General features: G+C 35.6%; 1 protein-coding gene across 1 annotated transcript; it reads left to right on the top strand.

Annotated features, from left to right (window-relative positions):
• Positions 1-159: 159 nt before the first annotated feature.
• Positions 160-15,046, top strand: LOC146160962 (uncharacterized). The gene is given in 28 exon segments (XM_083384233.1): positions 160-295; positions 630-815; positions 1,804-1,916; positions 1,990-2,184; positions 3,585-3,656; positions 3,726-3,884; positions 4,554-4,599; positions 4,670-4,713; positions 6,250-6,315; positions 6,496-6,717; positions 6,800-6,927; positions 6,988-7,107; positions 7,179-7,291; positions 7,359-7,444; positions 7,502-7,613; positions 7,795-9,418; positions 9,639-9,764; positions 10,438-10,615; positions 10,745-10,925; positions 11,388-11,443; positions 11,694-11,885; positions 12,089-12,258; positions 12,396-12,576; positions 12,654-12,782; positions 13,195-13,338; positions 13,614-13,842; positions 14,074-14,169; positions 14,505-15,046. Coding segments are annotated over 27 exon segments (5,304 nt in total). The 5' UTR covers positions 160-295; positions 630-640; the 3' UTR covers positions 14,852-15,046.
• The last annotated feature ends 1,300 nt before the right edge of the window (positions 15,047-16,346 follow it).

Below are 16,346 nucleotides of genomic sequence, written 5' to 3' on the forward strand. Positions count from 1 at the left end.
TTTATATTGTCAAATTGAAACACATTAATAGTACACGTGTTTGCTGTTGGAAGTTTAGTCATAGAATGCTAAATTTTTAAAGCTATTGTTTTTCGCATTCTATGACTCAACATTAGATAATCCTGCTTTACCCAAGCCTGATTTGAGTCTACTGTCACGTGATGTTTTCGGAGCCTTGCTGAAAATGAAGATGGAAGATTGTGCTTGAGTCAATTAGTTTTGTTTTAAAATGAAAAATATTTATCTTGAAGTTCCGAAGAACATTGATGAACCCAACTAACAACAATTGTAGTAGGTTTGTAATAGTATATAAAAACATTATTTCGCTCTGGTCTAGAATCCTCTTATATTTTGTCTGAGGGTTTATATTGCTAACATTATTTGGTTTCGGGTGGGCCAAGTGTTATTATTATATTTATTCTCTCATATTTATTTCTTGCATTTTTAATTTTGACAACTCGTTTCGATACTGGGAAAAAAGTGAATTCTATAGAACAGCGCCCATTATTTTTGTGATGTTTAGGCTTCTGTTTTTTTTTTAGAAATTGAATGCTTTTCAATTTATTAGATTGTATAAACAAAAGTAAAGCTGATGTATGTTGACAATGTAAAATGTTATGTTTTTGCAGGTTAGAACCCCATGTCTGTTGTCATGGAAGATGTCATTGATGAATACCGTTCTTCTCTGGAAGACTTAACTTTCAACTCGAAGCCACATATCAACAACCTCACCATTCTGGCAGACGAAAGCAAGCAGTATGCTCAGCAGATTGTCAAGCTTGTTGAAGAGAAGTTATCTAAGGTTTAAATTAGCAGTAATAAGTTTCTGAAATAAAATTTTAAGTCATTTTTATAATTTTTTCCTGTAAGTTCCAATATATCAAGGTTTTTTTATTGATGCCAGAATTATTACAGTTACTTTTATGTACTCATTGTGGCGATAATTTTTTCAGCTGTACTTGCTTGTCTAGCAATGTGTATGCTATTTTAGTGTTCTGCAATATGCTAAATAAACAAACCTGACCAACATATCCCCCGCAAGAATCTTTGGTGGCCGTACATTATAAAATGCAGTCGGGTTGTACCTGACAGGCTGCGATAAGTGTTACCCTGTTATATTGCCATTTTCAAACTAGTTTTAAGTATGCAAATTATGATTTATCTTTTGTTTCACAAAAAATGTGTTACTGGTAATTCTGGCATCAATTGTGAGTTTAATTGAATAGTATCTTGCCTCTTTCTGTGTTTTGTTTTGTTGCGAAAAGTACAAGCACTGTGTCGTACATGGTTTTGCTTCTTATTTTGTGAGTTGTAAAAAATATTACAACATGAAGGAGTTTCAGGCATGGCCTGTTTTTAAATATATAAAATTGAACATTTAGTTACTTGATGATACAACAAGAGACAGAAATTTTAGATTTAAATAATCATTAACATATTGAGAAAGGCTCTTTAAACAAACTTCAACTTTGTTTTGCAAAGAACAAACAAAAATGCAAATGCTTGCACCAAAAAGTGCCTGAACTAGGTTTTCACTTAGGGAAAATGCAGCTACAAAGTTTCTGTAAAACATCAGTTGTTCTGGTCAACATTGGAAATCATTTTTTGTAAAAATAATATGTGTTTGAGTGTAATTTTATTCTGCCTCAATTGTGCTGTATTCGCATTTATCGTTATCATTTGGTATGATTTTGTGAATGCATTGTACAAACCTAAATGGACATTGGTCACTTACTTCCTGCAACTTTGAAACTGTTGTGGTGAGCTAAGTGTCATTGGTTACCTTCATCAAGCAGGCGTCAGCAAAACTGCCAATCATGTATCTACTGGATTCCATTGTAAAGAATGTGGGGGAAAACTACAAACCTCTCTTTGCAGAAAATATTGTCAACACATTCCAAACTGTTTTTGAGTCTGTAAGTTCACCGAAAAATTAAATAGGTTAAAGCCAATTTCACTGTTTTATGAGTTATCATTTGTTTCTCACAGAGCGATGAAAAAGGAAAAATGAGTTTGTACAAGTTACGTACTACTTGGGACAGCCACTTTCCTTTGAAACGACTGTATCAGCTTGATCAGAATATTCAAACACTTGATCCAAATTGGCCAGTGAAGCCCCTGCCAGCAAGTTTGCAGGAAGCACATGCCCCAAACATACATGTAAATCCAAAGTTTTTGAAAAAGGTGATAATGTTATTTGCGGAACTATTTTTTAAATGACTGTAGGACAGAGAATGAGATATCTGTAATCTTTCATGTTTCAGTTTCTATTTTTCATAATTTAAAGTCCTTTGAAATAATTTTTGCCTGGCCCTTGACTAGGAATGTTCAAACTAAAATATCAGATCGTTAGATTAGAATTCAAATTGGTTTGAAATCCTATTTTGCTTCCAAACTTTTTTCCAACAAGTTGATTTGCATAATAATTATTTAGTATCCATAAAGTGCTATTTGGTAAGCATCTAATGTAAATTGCCAGGTGCAAAGTCTCAAATGCATCAAGTTGCAAAAGTAACATTCCACTGGTAGTGGCTGGCCTAGTACAAAGTGCTATGGGTTACTTAAGGTCAACTTCAAGCCACTACTCAGATAGGTTAGGCACAGCATAGGTATCAAGTATTGGTTACTAATTACTTGCAATCATAACCCAATTTTATTTGCGGCGCATAACACCGTCGTTGTTAACCTTTCAAGAGTGGTAGCCCCTTCCATGGTATCGAAAAACTCTGTGCCCCCCTTGCTCATATTTTGAAAAAAAATTGGCATTACATCATAATGAAGGCCTCCAAGTACCAATGAAAACCACAAGTTTGACTATAACTGGCTGATAACAAACTTAATATTCTAAATCCCCTGGGATTCAACTTTGAACATCCCTACTAGGAACACACAAATAAGACCTAAAAAGCCATAATACCTAAAGCAAAAATCTATAAAACCATAGTATAGACCAACGACATAATAGTTCCAAATACGCAGTAATATCCACGACAGAATAAGAACTTAATCATCTGAAAAAGACATAAACCTATCAGATTAAGTCCTAAATTTATCAGAATGACGCCTAAGTACTGTTTAAAACTGTTGCGATAGGGTATGTGATGATTGGGGACCATATGTCGGGCATCGGCTGTTTAGTTGTCAACGTTTGGGTGCCCTAGTTTGAATGGCGCTATTAGAACACCGTTATTTTGACCCTGTTTGGGGTTGTGGGTGGGATTAAATAATGGGCAGGGTTGAATTTTTTTAGATGAGTCAGTGATATAATTGGGGGTGGGATTTGAGTTTAGGTAAAGTGGCCTGATTCTGATTTCGGACTTATGGCTGGAGTCCTCCCTACCCTTTACTACATACTAATAATTTAAAATTTGTTTGGAAAAAGTGCTGTCATTTCTAGCAACTTCATGCATTGCCATCAATTAATTAGACCATTCAAATATTTGTTTAACAATAAAAAATTTAGGTTGTTATATAATAATTGTGGGGAAATAAAGTTATAATGTTCGTGTAAAAAAGGCAACCTTAATGGTTTTTCACAAACTGTTATTGTGAAGCATACTTTTAAGTTCATAATAAATTTTTAGGCATCCTCTGATGCAGCAGTAAAGAAACCCAAAGTGATCCCAAATAAATCTGCACAAAATACCCCTGTAACGGTATGTAGTCAACGTTTCACATTCAATTTCAAAGATTCAGTTTTTGATAAAGAGAAATAACTTTTAAAGGTGCCTGGTTCGGATGTTGACAAAATCAAACAACAACTTGTTCAACAGCAAAAGGAACTTTTGGAGCTTCAGCAGAAAAAGCTTATGTTAGAACTGGAACAAACAAAGCAACAATTAGAGGCTAAGCAAAAAGAGTTAACCAAAAACGCTGTTAAAAAGGTAAATCAAAAAGTTTTTGCGGAGTATCAAATCTAAAAACAAAAAACTTAAATCTACCTAAAGAAAGTTAGGCAACCTTTTACAAGTTGTTTATACTGGATTTCTCTTGGACACTGTTTTCCATATACAGATTACAATTTTTTAATAGTCCCCTTTTATTTATTGGTAAAATTAACTTGCATGGAAAGGAGTAGACCAGTATAACTGTTTACCAATATTATCGGCTATGTATCAGTATCAATAATTTTTGAATGATCTATTTACCTATGTTTTAATAAAAATATTTAATAGATTTTGTTAAAAAAATACAGCAATTGTTTTTAAATTTGGTAATTGCTTCTGGTATTCCTGATTGATCATAAAGCTTGATTTACTCTGTTTTGCATCATTCAAAATTAACATCTGATATAAGATTTGTATAATTAAAGTGATGAAACTATAGAACTAAATGTTACTTGCATTTTATGTTTGAGATTTTGTAGAATAGTTAATGATATTTTGTATTACATTTATATAAAACCTTTTTTGGCATGTGGTGTAAGAACACATGTTTATTTTCATTTTATTACGATTTCACATAAATACAATAGATGTTTTTTACTGTTGTAGGTGTTAAAAGTAATTTATTTGTTATTTTTAGGTTATTAATGTTAAATTTATTTGTTTTAGGGTGATGCACCTGTGAAAGAGCAAAAAGCCAAGCAGATTTCAAAAGGTTGTAGTATTTAAAAAAACAATTACTGTTGCCTCGAAACTTTTAACTTATGTGTTTAACTTACTTTTAGGTTCATTTAAAGTTACAGTTCAAAACCAACCCATCTCAAATCCAGTAAGTTCTTTTTAATGAAAAATTATTATTTAGTATTTTCAAGTAGATTAAATTATACAAGTTAACAATATTATGTACCAGCACAATTACAGTATGGTGTGCTTTAAAATATTAATTGCACCTATATTTAAAACAGCCATCATCCAATAACTTAATCTAAGTAAATTGAATGCAATTATAATTAATATATACCACAAAAATTAGATCTTGTATAACTCTTCTCAATGTTTATCAAAGGTTTTCACGATAATATTGTTTATCAAAATGTCTGTGATTACTGCCACCAGGGGTCAGCCAATAGTGGGTCCCTGGTTTAGTTAATGGCCCAAATTTGGTCGCAAAAATCTTAAAATTTATGAATAACAATATATTTTGCTAATACACAAATATAAATCTGCCTCCGCTTTTTTTACTTTCAGCACTACCATTGTCTTGCAATGTTTTTGTCAATGCTTATTCTAACATCTAATACTTGAGCTTAGTAAATGTTGCGCTGACTTTACACGGTCAAGGAAAGCTAAAAAACTAATTGTTGCCAATGTTAACTACTGAATTAAATTCTAAACTCTTTGCTTGGTGGTAAATCTATTTTGCTTCTTACTCCTAGTATGTTTTATATTGCTCTTAAGGATTTTTTTAGTCCTTTCTTTGTAGGCAAACCGCCATAGGGACGTAGTATAGCGATAAATGCATCAATAAAAATGATAGCCATATGTTTTGAGAATAGTAGCTACAAACAAACAGTCTTAAGCAAAACGTTCAAATTAAAAACAACTCACAAAATATCTGGGTCACACAACTTTTGAAGTATTATTTTTGGGTCTGATTTTGTTTAATTTATTGCTTTTGGAGCAGTTGTAATTTTTTAAATTTTTTATTACCTCTCAGTTTTAATTATATGATGTACTCGCAACTTTTTCAGAATTTAAGCATTGTGCTTCATGAAATGCTATAAAATGTCAATAATTACAATGTTAGTAAATTTCTAACTTTTAGTATGTAGCAGAGGTGGGCAAATCCGTAAATGTATTCAATGGAAGAGCCATTTGCAGAAAATATAAGTAACAGAGAGTCTTTAAATTATTTCAATACAAAACAGGGAAATAAGTGCAAGTTCACCAATAATAACTTAATTGTAATATATGAAAACGGTAGTAATTAACCCAATAATAATAATGTTAATAACAAAATACCATGCACAATATTTATCAATATCAGTCTTTAACTAACTCTAGTTAAAACTCTAATGCTTGCTGAAATACAGAAAAGAAAAAGAGAAAAACATTCATAAACTGTATCTTGGTGGCCTTGACTTTTTTTTGAAATTTTACGCTTTGACTCGAAGAGCCACAAAAACTATGCCGGAGAGCCACATGCGGCTCGCGAGCCACAATTTGCCCACCCCTGGTATATAGTATTAAGAAGTGCTAATTATTCTACAAACCAATTTGCCAAATATACGTTATGCACTTCACTTAAAGTGTTGCCCTTTTACAGTTATATAGACTAACTCTACTAAACATATATTGTTTAAAGTCCAAAGATCAAACTGTAAAAAAGCCTTCCAGAGATCCACGAGTGAAAAAAACAATCCCAGTAAAGGTATGTAATGTATTTTCATTGTATAGCAAATAGATAAAGTTTTAAGGTAGGAAGTTTTGAATCTGCAATTGTAAGTTTGTCAAAAAATTTATACTTGTTTTCAAGATATTTTGTTAGACAATTTTATTTAAAGTTTGAGGTTGAGAACCAGATATCCTGTACTGTGTCAAATGTTTGCAGAATTCGATTGCTACACCAAAGTTGACGGCACCGACATTGAAGTCACAACAATCACAGAATGTACCCAGAATAACACCAAAATTAAAAAAGAACTTAAAAAGACCTACTACTACAACAGCTCTAAGTGTACCAACTGATAAAAGTCCCGTCTCTCCAAAAAATAAAGTTGTGACTAAAGTCAAAGAACTTACAAATCTAAAACTCCACAAAAAGAAAAAGCAGGTAACTATCAATACTATTCATTACAAATGGACTTGTATTTTTTTCCATTATTAAGAAAGTATTTGTTTTCTTCGTTTTCAAGAACACTGATATGTCTTTGAGTCCTTCCAGCGATGCAGATATACGGAAGAAACGAAACTACAGAAATAAACCTAGATCTCCAACTCCTCCACCATCAAAAATTCCTAAGAGAAGTGTTTCACCTTTGATGTAAGTGAAAAACCTAGCCTGAATTCTTACATTTTAACTAATTCCACTGTGTTCTTATAGCCACCCACCTCCCACAATTTCACCTGACAGTAATGTACGAAGGGATCCCAGGATCTTGCAACACAACCGCCATAAACAGCACATTCCTGAAAAGATTCACCAACACAGCGAAATATCACCGTAGGCTTGCAAAATTTTGTGGTTTAGTAAAAACTTTAGCCCATATTTATTTTTGTTACAATTATTAACAGGTCAAGTGATGGATCCTTATCTCCCTCTTTCTCACCAGAACCAGACACTGATGACTCGCCAGCTGAAAGACCTGGATTTAAACATCGCAATAAACATGAGAAAAGTTTTGAAAGTAAGTTTTGTTACTATCCCAATACATTCACTTAGTTCAGCCTACCCACTTGTGTGTTTTAATTAAGGAATTCAACGACGTAAAAGCTTTGATCCAAGCATTGAAATTCCACAACAACTGACTTTAAGTCACCAGAATGAAATTCTGCGACAGGTAATTTTGTATGTTTGACAAAAAATGATAAATAGTCTCATAAATATACTTTTGTAGGCTGATTCCCAATTGCAAAGTGGGCAATTAACCCATGAGCAGCATCAGGAGTTGCTAAAAAAACTTCACCAACTCTTTGAATTGCAAAGAGTGCGAAAGATTGAAGGAGGAGGTAAACCTGTTAAATAATAATCTCCATATTTCTTAACCAGTTATATATATGTTGTCAAGTAATATTGCCACTTGTTGACTTTACTGTGACATCACAATGATTTTTTAATACTAATTTTGTAAAATAGAGCATTGTGATTTTAATTTTGTATAAATGAATACAAAAATTCAAATTAATTTAGTTGTATCACCAATGGCTGCAAGAAGATCATCCAAATTGTTGAATCGGAGTCCGTCACCAACTGATCCTCGTGTCCATAGACAGATGTACCAGAATAATAATGAAAACAGCCAGAGGATGGTGGGTAAAAGAGGCAGACACCTTGGTTCCCCAAGGGCCATTCGTGGAAGAGGACATTTTGCAGGTATGTCTGGCAGACATCCAGAAACTTATTTGGCACCGCCAACAATGAAAAGAATTCCAAAACGACATATGGCAAGTCAAAACTTGCCACATCCACAAGATAGAAGATCATCTCCTCCTTTATTTGAACCACCTGCATATAGCGATCCTAACCATGAAAAGTATGACGCGCCTCCCCTTCATATGCGGCCGTATCATGAAAATCGCCACATGAGAATGTCACCACCTCATGAAACTCATCGGTATCCTAATGAACAACATGGTCGTCCAATGCGAAGACCAGAATTTCCTCCACAGCAAAGAACAGAACGTGATGCTCCAGGTAAGGATGTTCGCAGGCGTTCTCCTCCCAGTTTTCACCTTTCACCACCAAAGTTTATGAAAGGTGATCGTGGAAGGACAAGACCCAAACCACATGGCAACGACCATAAGAATTTAAGAATGTATGCCCACTCAGAAGAAAGAAAGTCCACTAAAGACAACCAAAATCCTGATCCTAGAAATAGAAGAACTGAAACACAAATGAATATCAGTTCTGATTCATCCACTCTTGAAGACAATTCAAAACCAAAATTAGAAGAACCTGAAGATTATATAATTGCAAACATTCCGAAGTCTGACGATGAGAGAGGTTTAGAAGAGCCGGAAGACTATATTATTGCTAATATTCCCAATAAAGAAGAAAAGACTACTTGTGAAGAACCCGAAGATTTTATAATTGCTAGTATGCCACCTGAAGCAAAAGTCTATCACGAGCACTCCATAGGATTAAAGAAAAATACAGAGTCGGAAAAGGCGTACATGGACCATCTTAAAAAAATTAAGCAGTCAATGTATACCAAAGAATTAAGGGCAAAACAAGCTAGCAGCACTACAATTGAGGAAAGTGGCTCTGAACAAACTACTGATGCCAACAGTGAAAATGATCAACCAACAGCAAAACGAAATGATGATCCATTAAAATCTCCACCCTTACCTTTAAAAAAGAGGCGCTATGTAAGCGCTGAGTCTGAAGTACAGGTTAAGAAAGAACAATTGGCTAGTGGTGATGCAAGTTCCAATGCCAACGACGTTTCTAAATCTGAAGAAATTGCAAATGACCCTGCAAAGCCAGCAGTTGATTTGGAAGACACTGCTGTGGAAAAGCAAACTAATGTTAATGATAAAATAAAGACAGAAGATACATCTGTTAATGTCAAACAAGAAAAAATTCAAGATACAGATATGCCAGAGAAAATGAGAACTGATGTGGTGTCACCTACCTTTGATGATTTTAAGGATAAACTTGATGACAATTCTTTGGTGTATGTTATTGATGACGAAGATGAACCGGAAAGCAGTCAGACAACCTCACATACCACTCCGGCTTATAGAGGAAAATTTGATCATGGATTAAGGAGAGGAAGATTTCCACCCAGACCACCACTTCACCCTCGTCATCGGTAATGCTCTATTTTCATGTTGTTTACTGCAAATCGCTCTTATGCTTAAGCATTTTAATATTTTTTAAGAATTGTAAAGCAAGTTTGGTTCCGACTAGAGTCCACTCTAAACCTGTTTAGATCTTTAAACTATTAGGTAAAATTAATTAATGTGACCCTGATGCACTTAAGTTCACTTGGTAAATGTCAGTAAATTGAGTTTGACTTTTTAATGTTTCAGGGACTTTATTGACCAAGAAGAGGAGAGAATTCAATGGAGGCTTGCAGATGAAAAGAAAAAGATGGAGTGGGAAGACTCCCTCCGCCATCAACTTGAAAGAGAAGAAAGATGGGGTCCAGAAAGAAGGTAAAATTGTTACTTTGTTTTTTTATAAGGTTGTTCAAATGTTTTACCCTAAATATGACATAAAGCTCGCTGGTGATTTTATATGCTAATTAAGATATATATTTTAAACTTTTAGTATTCACTACCTTAATTTCTCAGGACTTTGTTGCATTTTGGGAATGTCTCTTTATGGTTAATTGGTTTTGTTTTAACACATATAATGTTTTTTATGATATCACTCTGAACCAGGGTTCCTAAACGGTGTGGCCCTTGGCTTACTTTCCCCTGTGGGGCCACCCAGCAGTTTTCAGGGGCACCACAACCATATATTATTTTAATTATTATCTAGTTGATTTGCATTATGACTGTCAACACCTCCCTTGTGAGTTGTGACATTCTATGACGCATTTTTCAAAATTGTGATCAAGGGGCCACAAGCCAGCTTGAGAGTTCTTGAAAGGGGCACACCTTGCTCCAAAAGTTAAGCACTAAATTAGACAAAATGAAGTTGTAATAAAACATAGCATATAGGATCAGACCTACCATCCTTTTAATCATATTGTATAGTTTAGTTTGAGGCCTGACGCGCTACAGGGCTACCTAAGGGCAACTTCAGACCGATATCCTGTGAAGTAGTATGGTTAGAATAGTTCAAACCAGTTTGAGCTAATCTATTTTATTGTTTTGTTTTTAGGCGAGGTGTACTGCCACCCAGGTTTGGCCGAGGTAGGGGCGGCCCCCGTCCAAGAATGGAGCGTTGGCACTCGCCTGAACATGAAATGGGTGATCCTCCGATTTATGATCTTGCCAGGGGGAGGCTCCCAGGAAGACCTTTGCCACGCCGACCTCCAGTTAGACTGCATCCAAGAAGGGTAAAAATTTAACAATAAAAAAATTGTTTTTAAATAATACACACCGATCTGACCACAAACTCTGTGAAGAAAGATGTTTTGCTCATATAATATAATTAATATATTTTCAACAACATACCTCATATTTAGGAACCTCCACCATTTTCTCGGGAAGGTGGTTTCCGCACTATTTCTCCTCCTCCACCACCACCTGATTTTGTGTTGGATCCTAGAAGACCACTGTCCCCACCCCCAAGGAGATTGCCACCCCCACTCCGTCACCCACACGGCCCTCCTGATAGAGGCCCTGGTTGGGATAGACCACATAGAGGTATTTCAAATACCAGAAGTATTTACCCTTAATTTTATATTGTTTAACCTTTTTAAATCACATGTATTTTTAATTTGATTAATTATGATGTCAGACAGTGCTGGACGTTGTGGATAAAATCTCATAATTTCAAGTTAGTTCATGGGCAGTTGTACTTCGTTTTCTAATGTTTTTATAGTTATATTTATCATTTATGGCCCAGGGAGCAAAAAGCAGATTGCCAACCAGTGGCTTCAGATAACTAATTGTGACGCAACTGTAGTGCTGTCACAAAGTCTTTCCATCTATTGCATATAGAAAAGTTTTTAGTAACCCGCTTTTCCATAGGTCATTCTTTAAGAAACATTAGCATCATAAAAACACTTTGTATCACACAAAGACTTTCCGCTTTGTAAGCTGAAATATTGTGATATATATTGTCCTTTGGCTGATACTGTTTTCTCTAATCTACTAAATTTACAGAAGAAAGATTCCCACCTGGTCCACCACCACCAGATGACAGGCACTCACCAGTTGGTGTAAGTTTTTGCTTTAAAATTGATAACTGAATAAAAATTAAAAATAGCATATATCCCTGCTAATTAATTATCATGTTGAATTTCTAAAAAAGCTTTTAAAATGTATCCTCTCACTTCCCATAACAATATTTTTTGCTTTAACTATTGGAATTCTTTTGCATATATTCAGGACACATATCAGCACTTTCTATTGCGTTTGGCCTAGTAGGATGTCGTGTTGCCCGAGTTACCAAATCATAAATATTTTCAGCTCCAGATTGAACCTCCTCCTCCCCCGCCAGTAATAAACCAGGTCAACGTCAATAAGCTGCTAAGTGATCTACTCACCATGGGAATCCTTCCCGGCGCCAAAAAGCCGGATAGCAAGCCATCCACTCCGACGCCACCCGACAACAACTCACAGACGTCCATCAAATCGGAACCTTCGGTAAAAACTGAAGAGGTAATTTTTTATATACATAAAAAAAAAAACCCTTCTGGTAATTGTATTACTATGCCTGGTAGCAACTGTTTATATATGTAATTTTTATGTTGTGTAACTTAATTAGATTCAATAAAGAAGATAGGATCACATTTGAAAAGGCAGATAGGATCCGTGTTACTCTAATTCGGACCGTAGAATATGTATATGAGCATGTTTTTTAGACTGCTAAACATGAACCACCAAGATCTAGCGAGGCACCATCTATGACGGACCCCATTCCGCCAGTGGAGGAAACACCAAGAAGGTCCTTATCACCTTTGGATGAAGATCTGTTGACGATAGACCCAGACGCGAACTTACCTGATATACCCCTTACCTCAGACCTTAAAGTGTAAGTGCAATTGATAAAAATCCTGGTTAGATACCCAACGTTTGGCATGAGTTAACAATAAATTAACAACATAGTTGTGTTTGTCCGGTTTCAGCAGAATTTAAATGTGAACACTTCCCTGTAATGTTAATTTGCAGTCGACATGACGAAATCATCAAGCGCCTTTACACTGGCATCCAGTGTTCCGCGTGTGGTTTGCGGTTTACCACACGACAGACCGACATCTATGCAGAACATCTCGATTGGCACTACAGGTTGAATCGCAAGGACAAAGAAGGTGGAGCCCAAGTCCACAGAGAGTTGTATCCATCTGCTGGGGTAAACACATCTTGATGTTCTGCTATATGCTGTGAAATCGCTTTCTAGTAATTTATTTTTACCCATTTGTACATTAGGATTGGATTTGCAACGAGGAGATTGAGGACCCCCAGGATCGTGAAAGAAACGCGTTCTTTGATGGACCAGAAGAAGAAAACGAAAACGAAGACCTCACGGTTCCACTAACAGGGAAAAATGGGGAAGATGTACGAAAAATTGCATTTACCCCCTATATAACTGGAATTGAAGAACTTGAAATTGAAAACTTCTGATTTAAAAACCGTATCTAGCCTACTTCAGGGTTGCTAAAAAATCTTTAAACTCTTTGTATAATTTGTGCAAGTCTTTAAAAACCCTATGTTTTTCAGAAAATCTTAACTATATGTGAGTGTGTTCACTATGCCATTTATATATTTTATTTTAATTATATTCAAAATACGCTGAGTGATCCTATTTTATGTCTTCGAAAAGAACTAATTTCACAAAAAATTGTGGCTCTTAATTTCACAAAAAATTGTGAACTCTGTGCTTGTCGTGCCATGTTGTAATAACTGACATAGCCGGCATGTTGAACCGACATATCAGCAACCGCTTCATCCTTTTTATGTGTTGCTTCAGTTATGCAAAGTGTGCAAGGAAGCGTTTGAGACGGTTTACAACGAGGCGGAGGACGAGTGGCAGTTCACTAACTGCGTTAAAGTCGACGACGATAACTTCCACCCTAGTTGCTACGAAGACTATATGGATGCACCTCCAGTGCAGGTTAGCAGCCGTTTCAGTTGAAAGTTTTTCATGCTCGTAGGGCGTTGGAGCTGTAATTGCTTTGTCGGGACATAGATATTTTCATTCAAAAACATTACACCAAATGCAATGTTTTGCTCCGTTTCAATTGGACCAACTTTCTCTTTCTACACGATTTGGCACACCCTGTGTTTAATCCACAATGAAGTAGCACGCACTTTCCATGTTAGGGTTTGACCCTAATTAAATCCTTGGGTTAACAGCGTTTATACAAAATATATATCTTGACCTTTTAGACGCCGATCAAGACCTCGATTTCCCCTCTACCCTCTGACGATGCTACGGTACCCGACTCGGCGCCCACTATCCAAGACCCCTACTCCAGCTCGGACGATGAAGGCCCTAATGTTGTCGTCGACCAACCGCAAGGTAAAAGTGAAACAGTGTCGACCCCCGAAGTGGAGCCCGAAAGCCTCAAAGTTCCAGCCACTGTTCAATCTGACAAAAATTTGGAAACTACTCAAGGTGAAAACAACTAACTATGGCCCCTTTTGTTCGCCTTTGGTGAGGCGATTGCTTTTTAGGCGGCTGTGTAGGTTAAGAAAGGCACTTAACTTAACGAAGGCACGCATCTTTTAAATGAACACTCTTTTTTCCGCCACGTGGTCCACACATAACAATAGTGGGGGGCACAAAATAAAAAATGTTAATACTTTATTTCATTCAGCATTACAGCTATATTTGTTTTTGTTTTAGACTTCGATATGTCAAAAGACACCGTTTCAGAGGCAGGCGGCCCACTACAAAGCACTCTTTCTGCAGGGGACGACAGCCAGGTTTTGCCCGACTTCGGTAAAGCGAATTTGAGCTTATTTAATTTCTTTGAAATCTGTTTTTTTTTTGTTAGTTTGTTTGTTGTCACTTTACACATAAATATTTAAATGTTTTCCATAATTGAAAATAGTTTATTGTCACCATATCTCTGGCACACTGTTTGAATAATATTTGGCCTGGCGAGCATATGTTAATTTTGGCGTACAGTGTTTTGGCCTACCTAGTTGAATTTTTTTATTTAGCCTTCACGGGTATAAAAAAGGTTTATTATAATTATTATTAGCCACACACTTTTTGCCTTGTTTTGTAAATTTCTTGATCAGATTGTGATTTAAAACCACGCGTCTTTTTAGGATCAGAAGCTTCTAGTGCCGTAGATTGTGCGAGCATGGAAGAGGAGACGACCCTTACCACAAGCGATGGCGCCGATACAGAAGTCTGTAAGACGCCAACAGAGAACAGAGAAGACAACACTGTCGAAAGCAGCGTTGAATCGATGGAAATGCAAACCAGCGTTGAAGAACCGGCATCCACAAACATCACTGCCAATGCTTGTGAAGAATCGGAAACCACGGCTTCCACGAACGTTGAAATTCGCTTAGAAGCGAATTCGGAAAATGTCGAATACTTGCAAAGTGAAAGCGACCCACCGCCGCCCGCTCAAACTTTAAATGTTGTAGACAATAGCAACGCAGAGTAAACTGTTAAACCGCTTTTCGAAAGTTCAAGAAGCCGTTCTCTCGCGCTGCATAATTAGTACGATTTTTGATCGAAGTTTTTTGCGCCATCGCACGAAATAAGTGAATTGTCTGATGCGGAAACTGTGCAAGGGGCGGGATTTTTGCTCTGTATGTGGTTTCAGTTCTAAAATAAATAAAAACTTCGTTATATCTTGGTTGGATTTTGTCGCCTTGTTACTAAGGATCGCTGGATTATGGCAAAAATGATAAAAGAAAAAAAAAAAGATTAAAAAAATTAAAAAAGTGTTTTATTTATCTTCCCCAGAAAGAAACACGTAATATTATTTTGCCCATTTTGGAAATTAAAATAAAGGGAAAATGTCGTGCTGTATTGCCATAATAAGGCGAGTTGTTTTTTTTAGAACATAGATTTTTGTTAATTTGGTAACACTACTTTTGTAAACAGAATATGTAAAATAAGAAGATATCTTCTTACGAAAATTTATATAAGAGAAATATATTGCGCCACAAAATAAGGCATCATCAGTATCTAGAAAAAAACAAACCCAGCCATTTTTATTTGGTCTAGACTAGAGACTGATAATGTCTTATTGTGGGGCAAAATATATTTCTCTTATAAATGATTGACTTTTATTAAGACTGGCCGAAGAATATTTGCTATGCGTTTTAAAATGGCAATTTTACAGGACCGTTTCAAATTGAAATCATAATTTAATGAAACTGTTTTCATCAAATATGGATAACAAAAGGCGAATTAAAGAGTAATTTTTGTAGGGCAAACGCACTTTAATAGAAATATGCACAGCTCAACATCTTTATAGGCTTATAATACAAATGTGGCAAATATGTCGCTCTACAAATCTCTTCCATGCATTGCATAAAAACAATAGTACCAACGTAATACCTTTATTATTTAAAAAAACGCAGTATTTGGCAACCGATCCAAATTCAGCTAAAACTTGCACCTAACAAAGCTTAGAACACGCATAAAATGGAATTATAAATATTTCTTCGTTATTCTGACGTATTTACATCATCTTTGCTAATATGACTTTATCAAAGTTTGCTGTAATCGGTTCTTTATTGCCCAGGATCAGTAAGACACGATAACGTTTTAATTAAATGCGGTTGGTTATGAAAAAAATATCACAATAAATTTCCCAAACTGGTACCAGCATGGAGTCAGAACAACATTTTATCTTGCATGACCAATCTAACTCTTATCTATAGGTATGAATAAAGGGAAAAAAGGAAAACTCTGAAGTAGCTGTCGCTTGTTTCTGTGTTTTTGTATATGTGTGTGCCTTTAATTATTCCGAACATTTGTGCAGATCGGCAATACAACTACAAGAAATCATTTGTTGTATTTGCTTGTTCGTTTGGTGCGTGTGTGTTTCCCTTAAACTTACAGCAATAAAATGCCACCAGGCCGTTTTTATTGGTTATGCTTATGATTAATTGTATACAATTCTGAAATATTCCAGGGATATTTAT

The sequence above is a fragment of the Ascidiella aspersa genome, chromosome 3 (genome assembly GCF_963924565.1).
Source record: "Ascidiella aspersa chromosome 3, kaAscAspe10.2, whole genome shotgun sequence".
NCBI lineage: Eukaryota > Metazoa > Chordata > Ascidiacea > Phlebobranchia > Ascidiidae > Ascidiella > Ascidiella aspersa.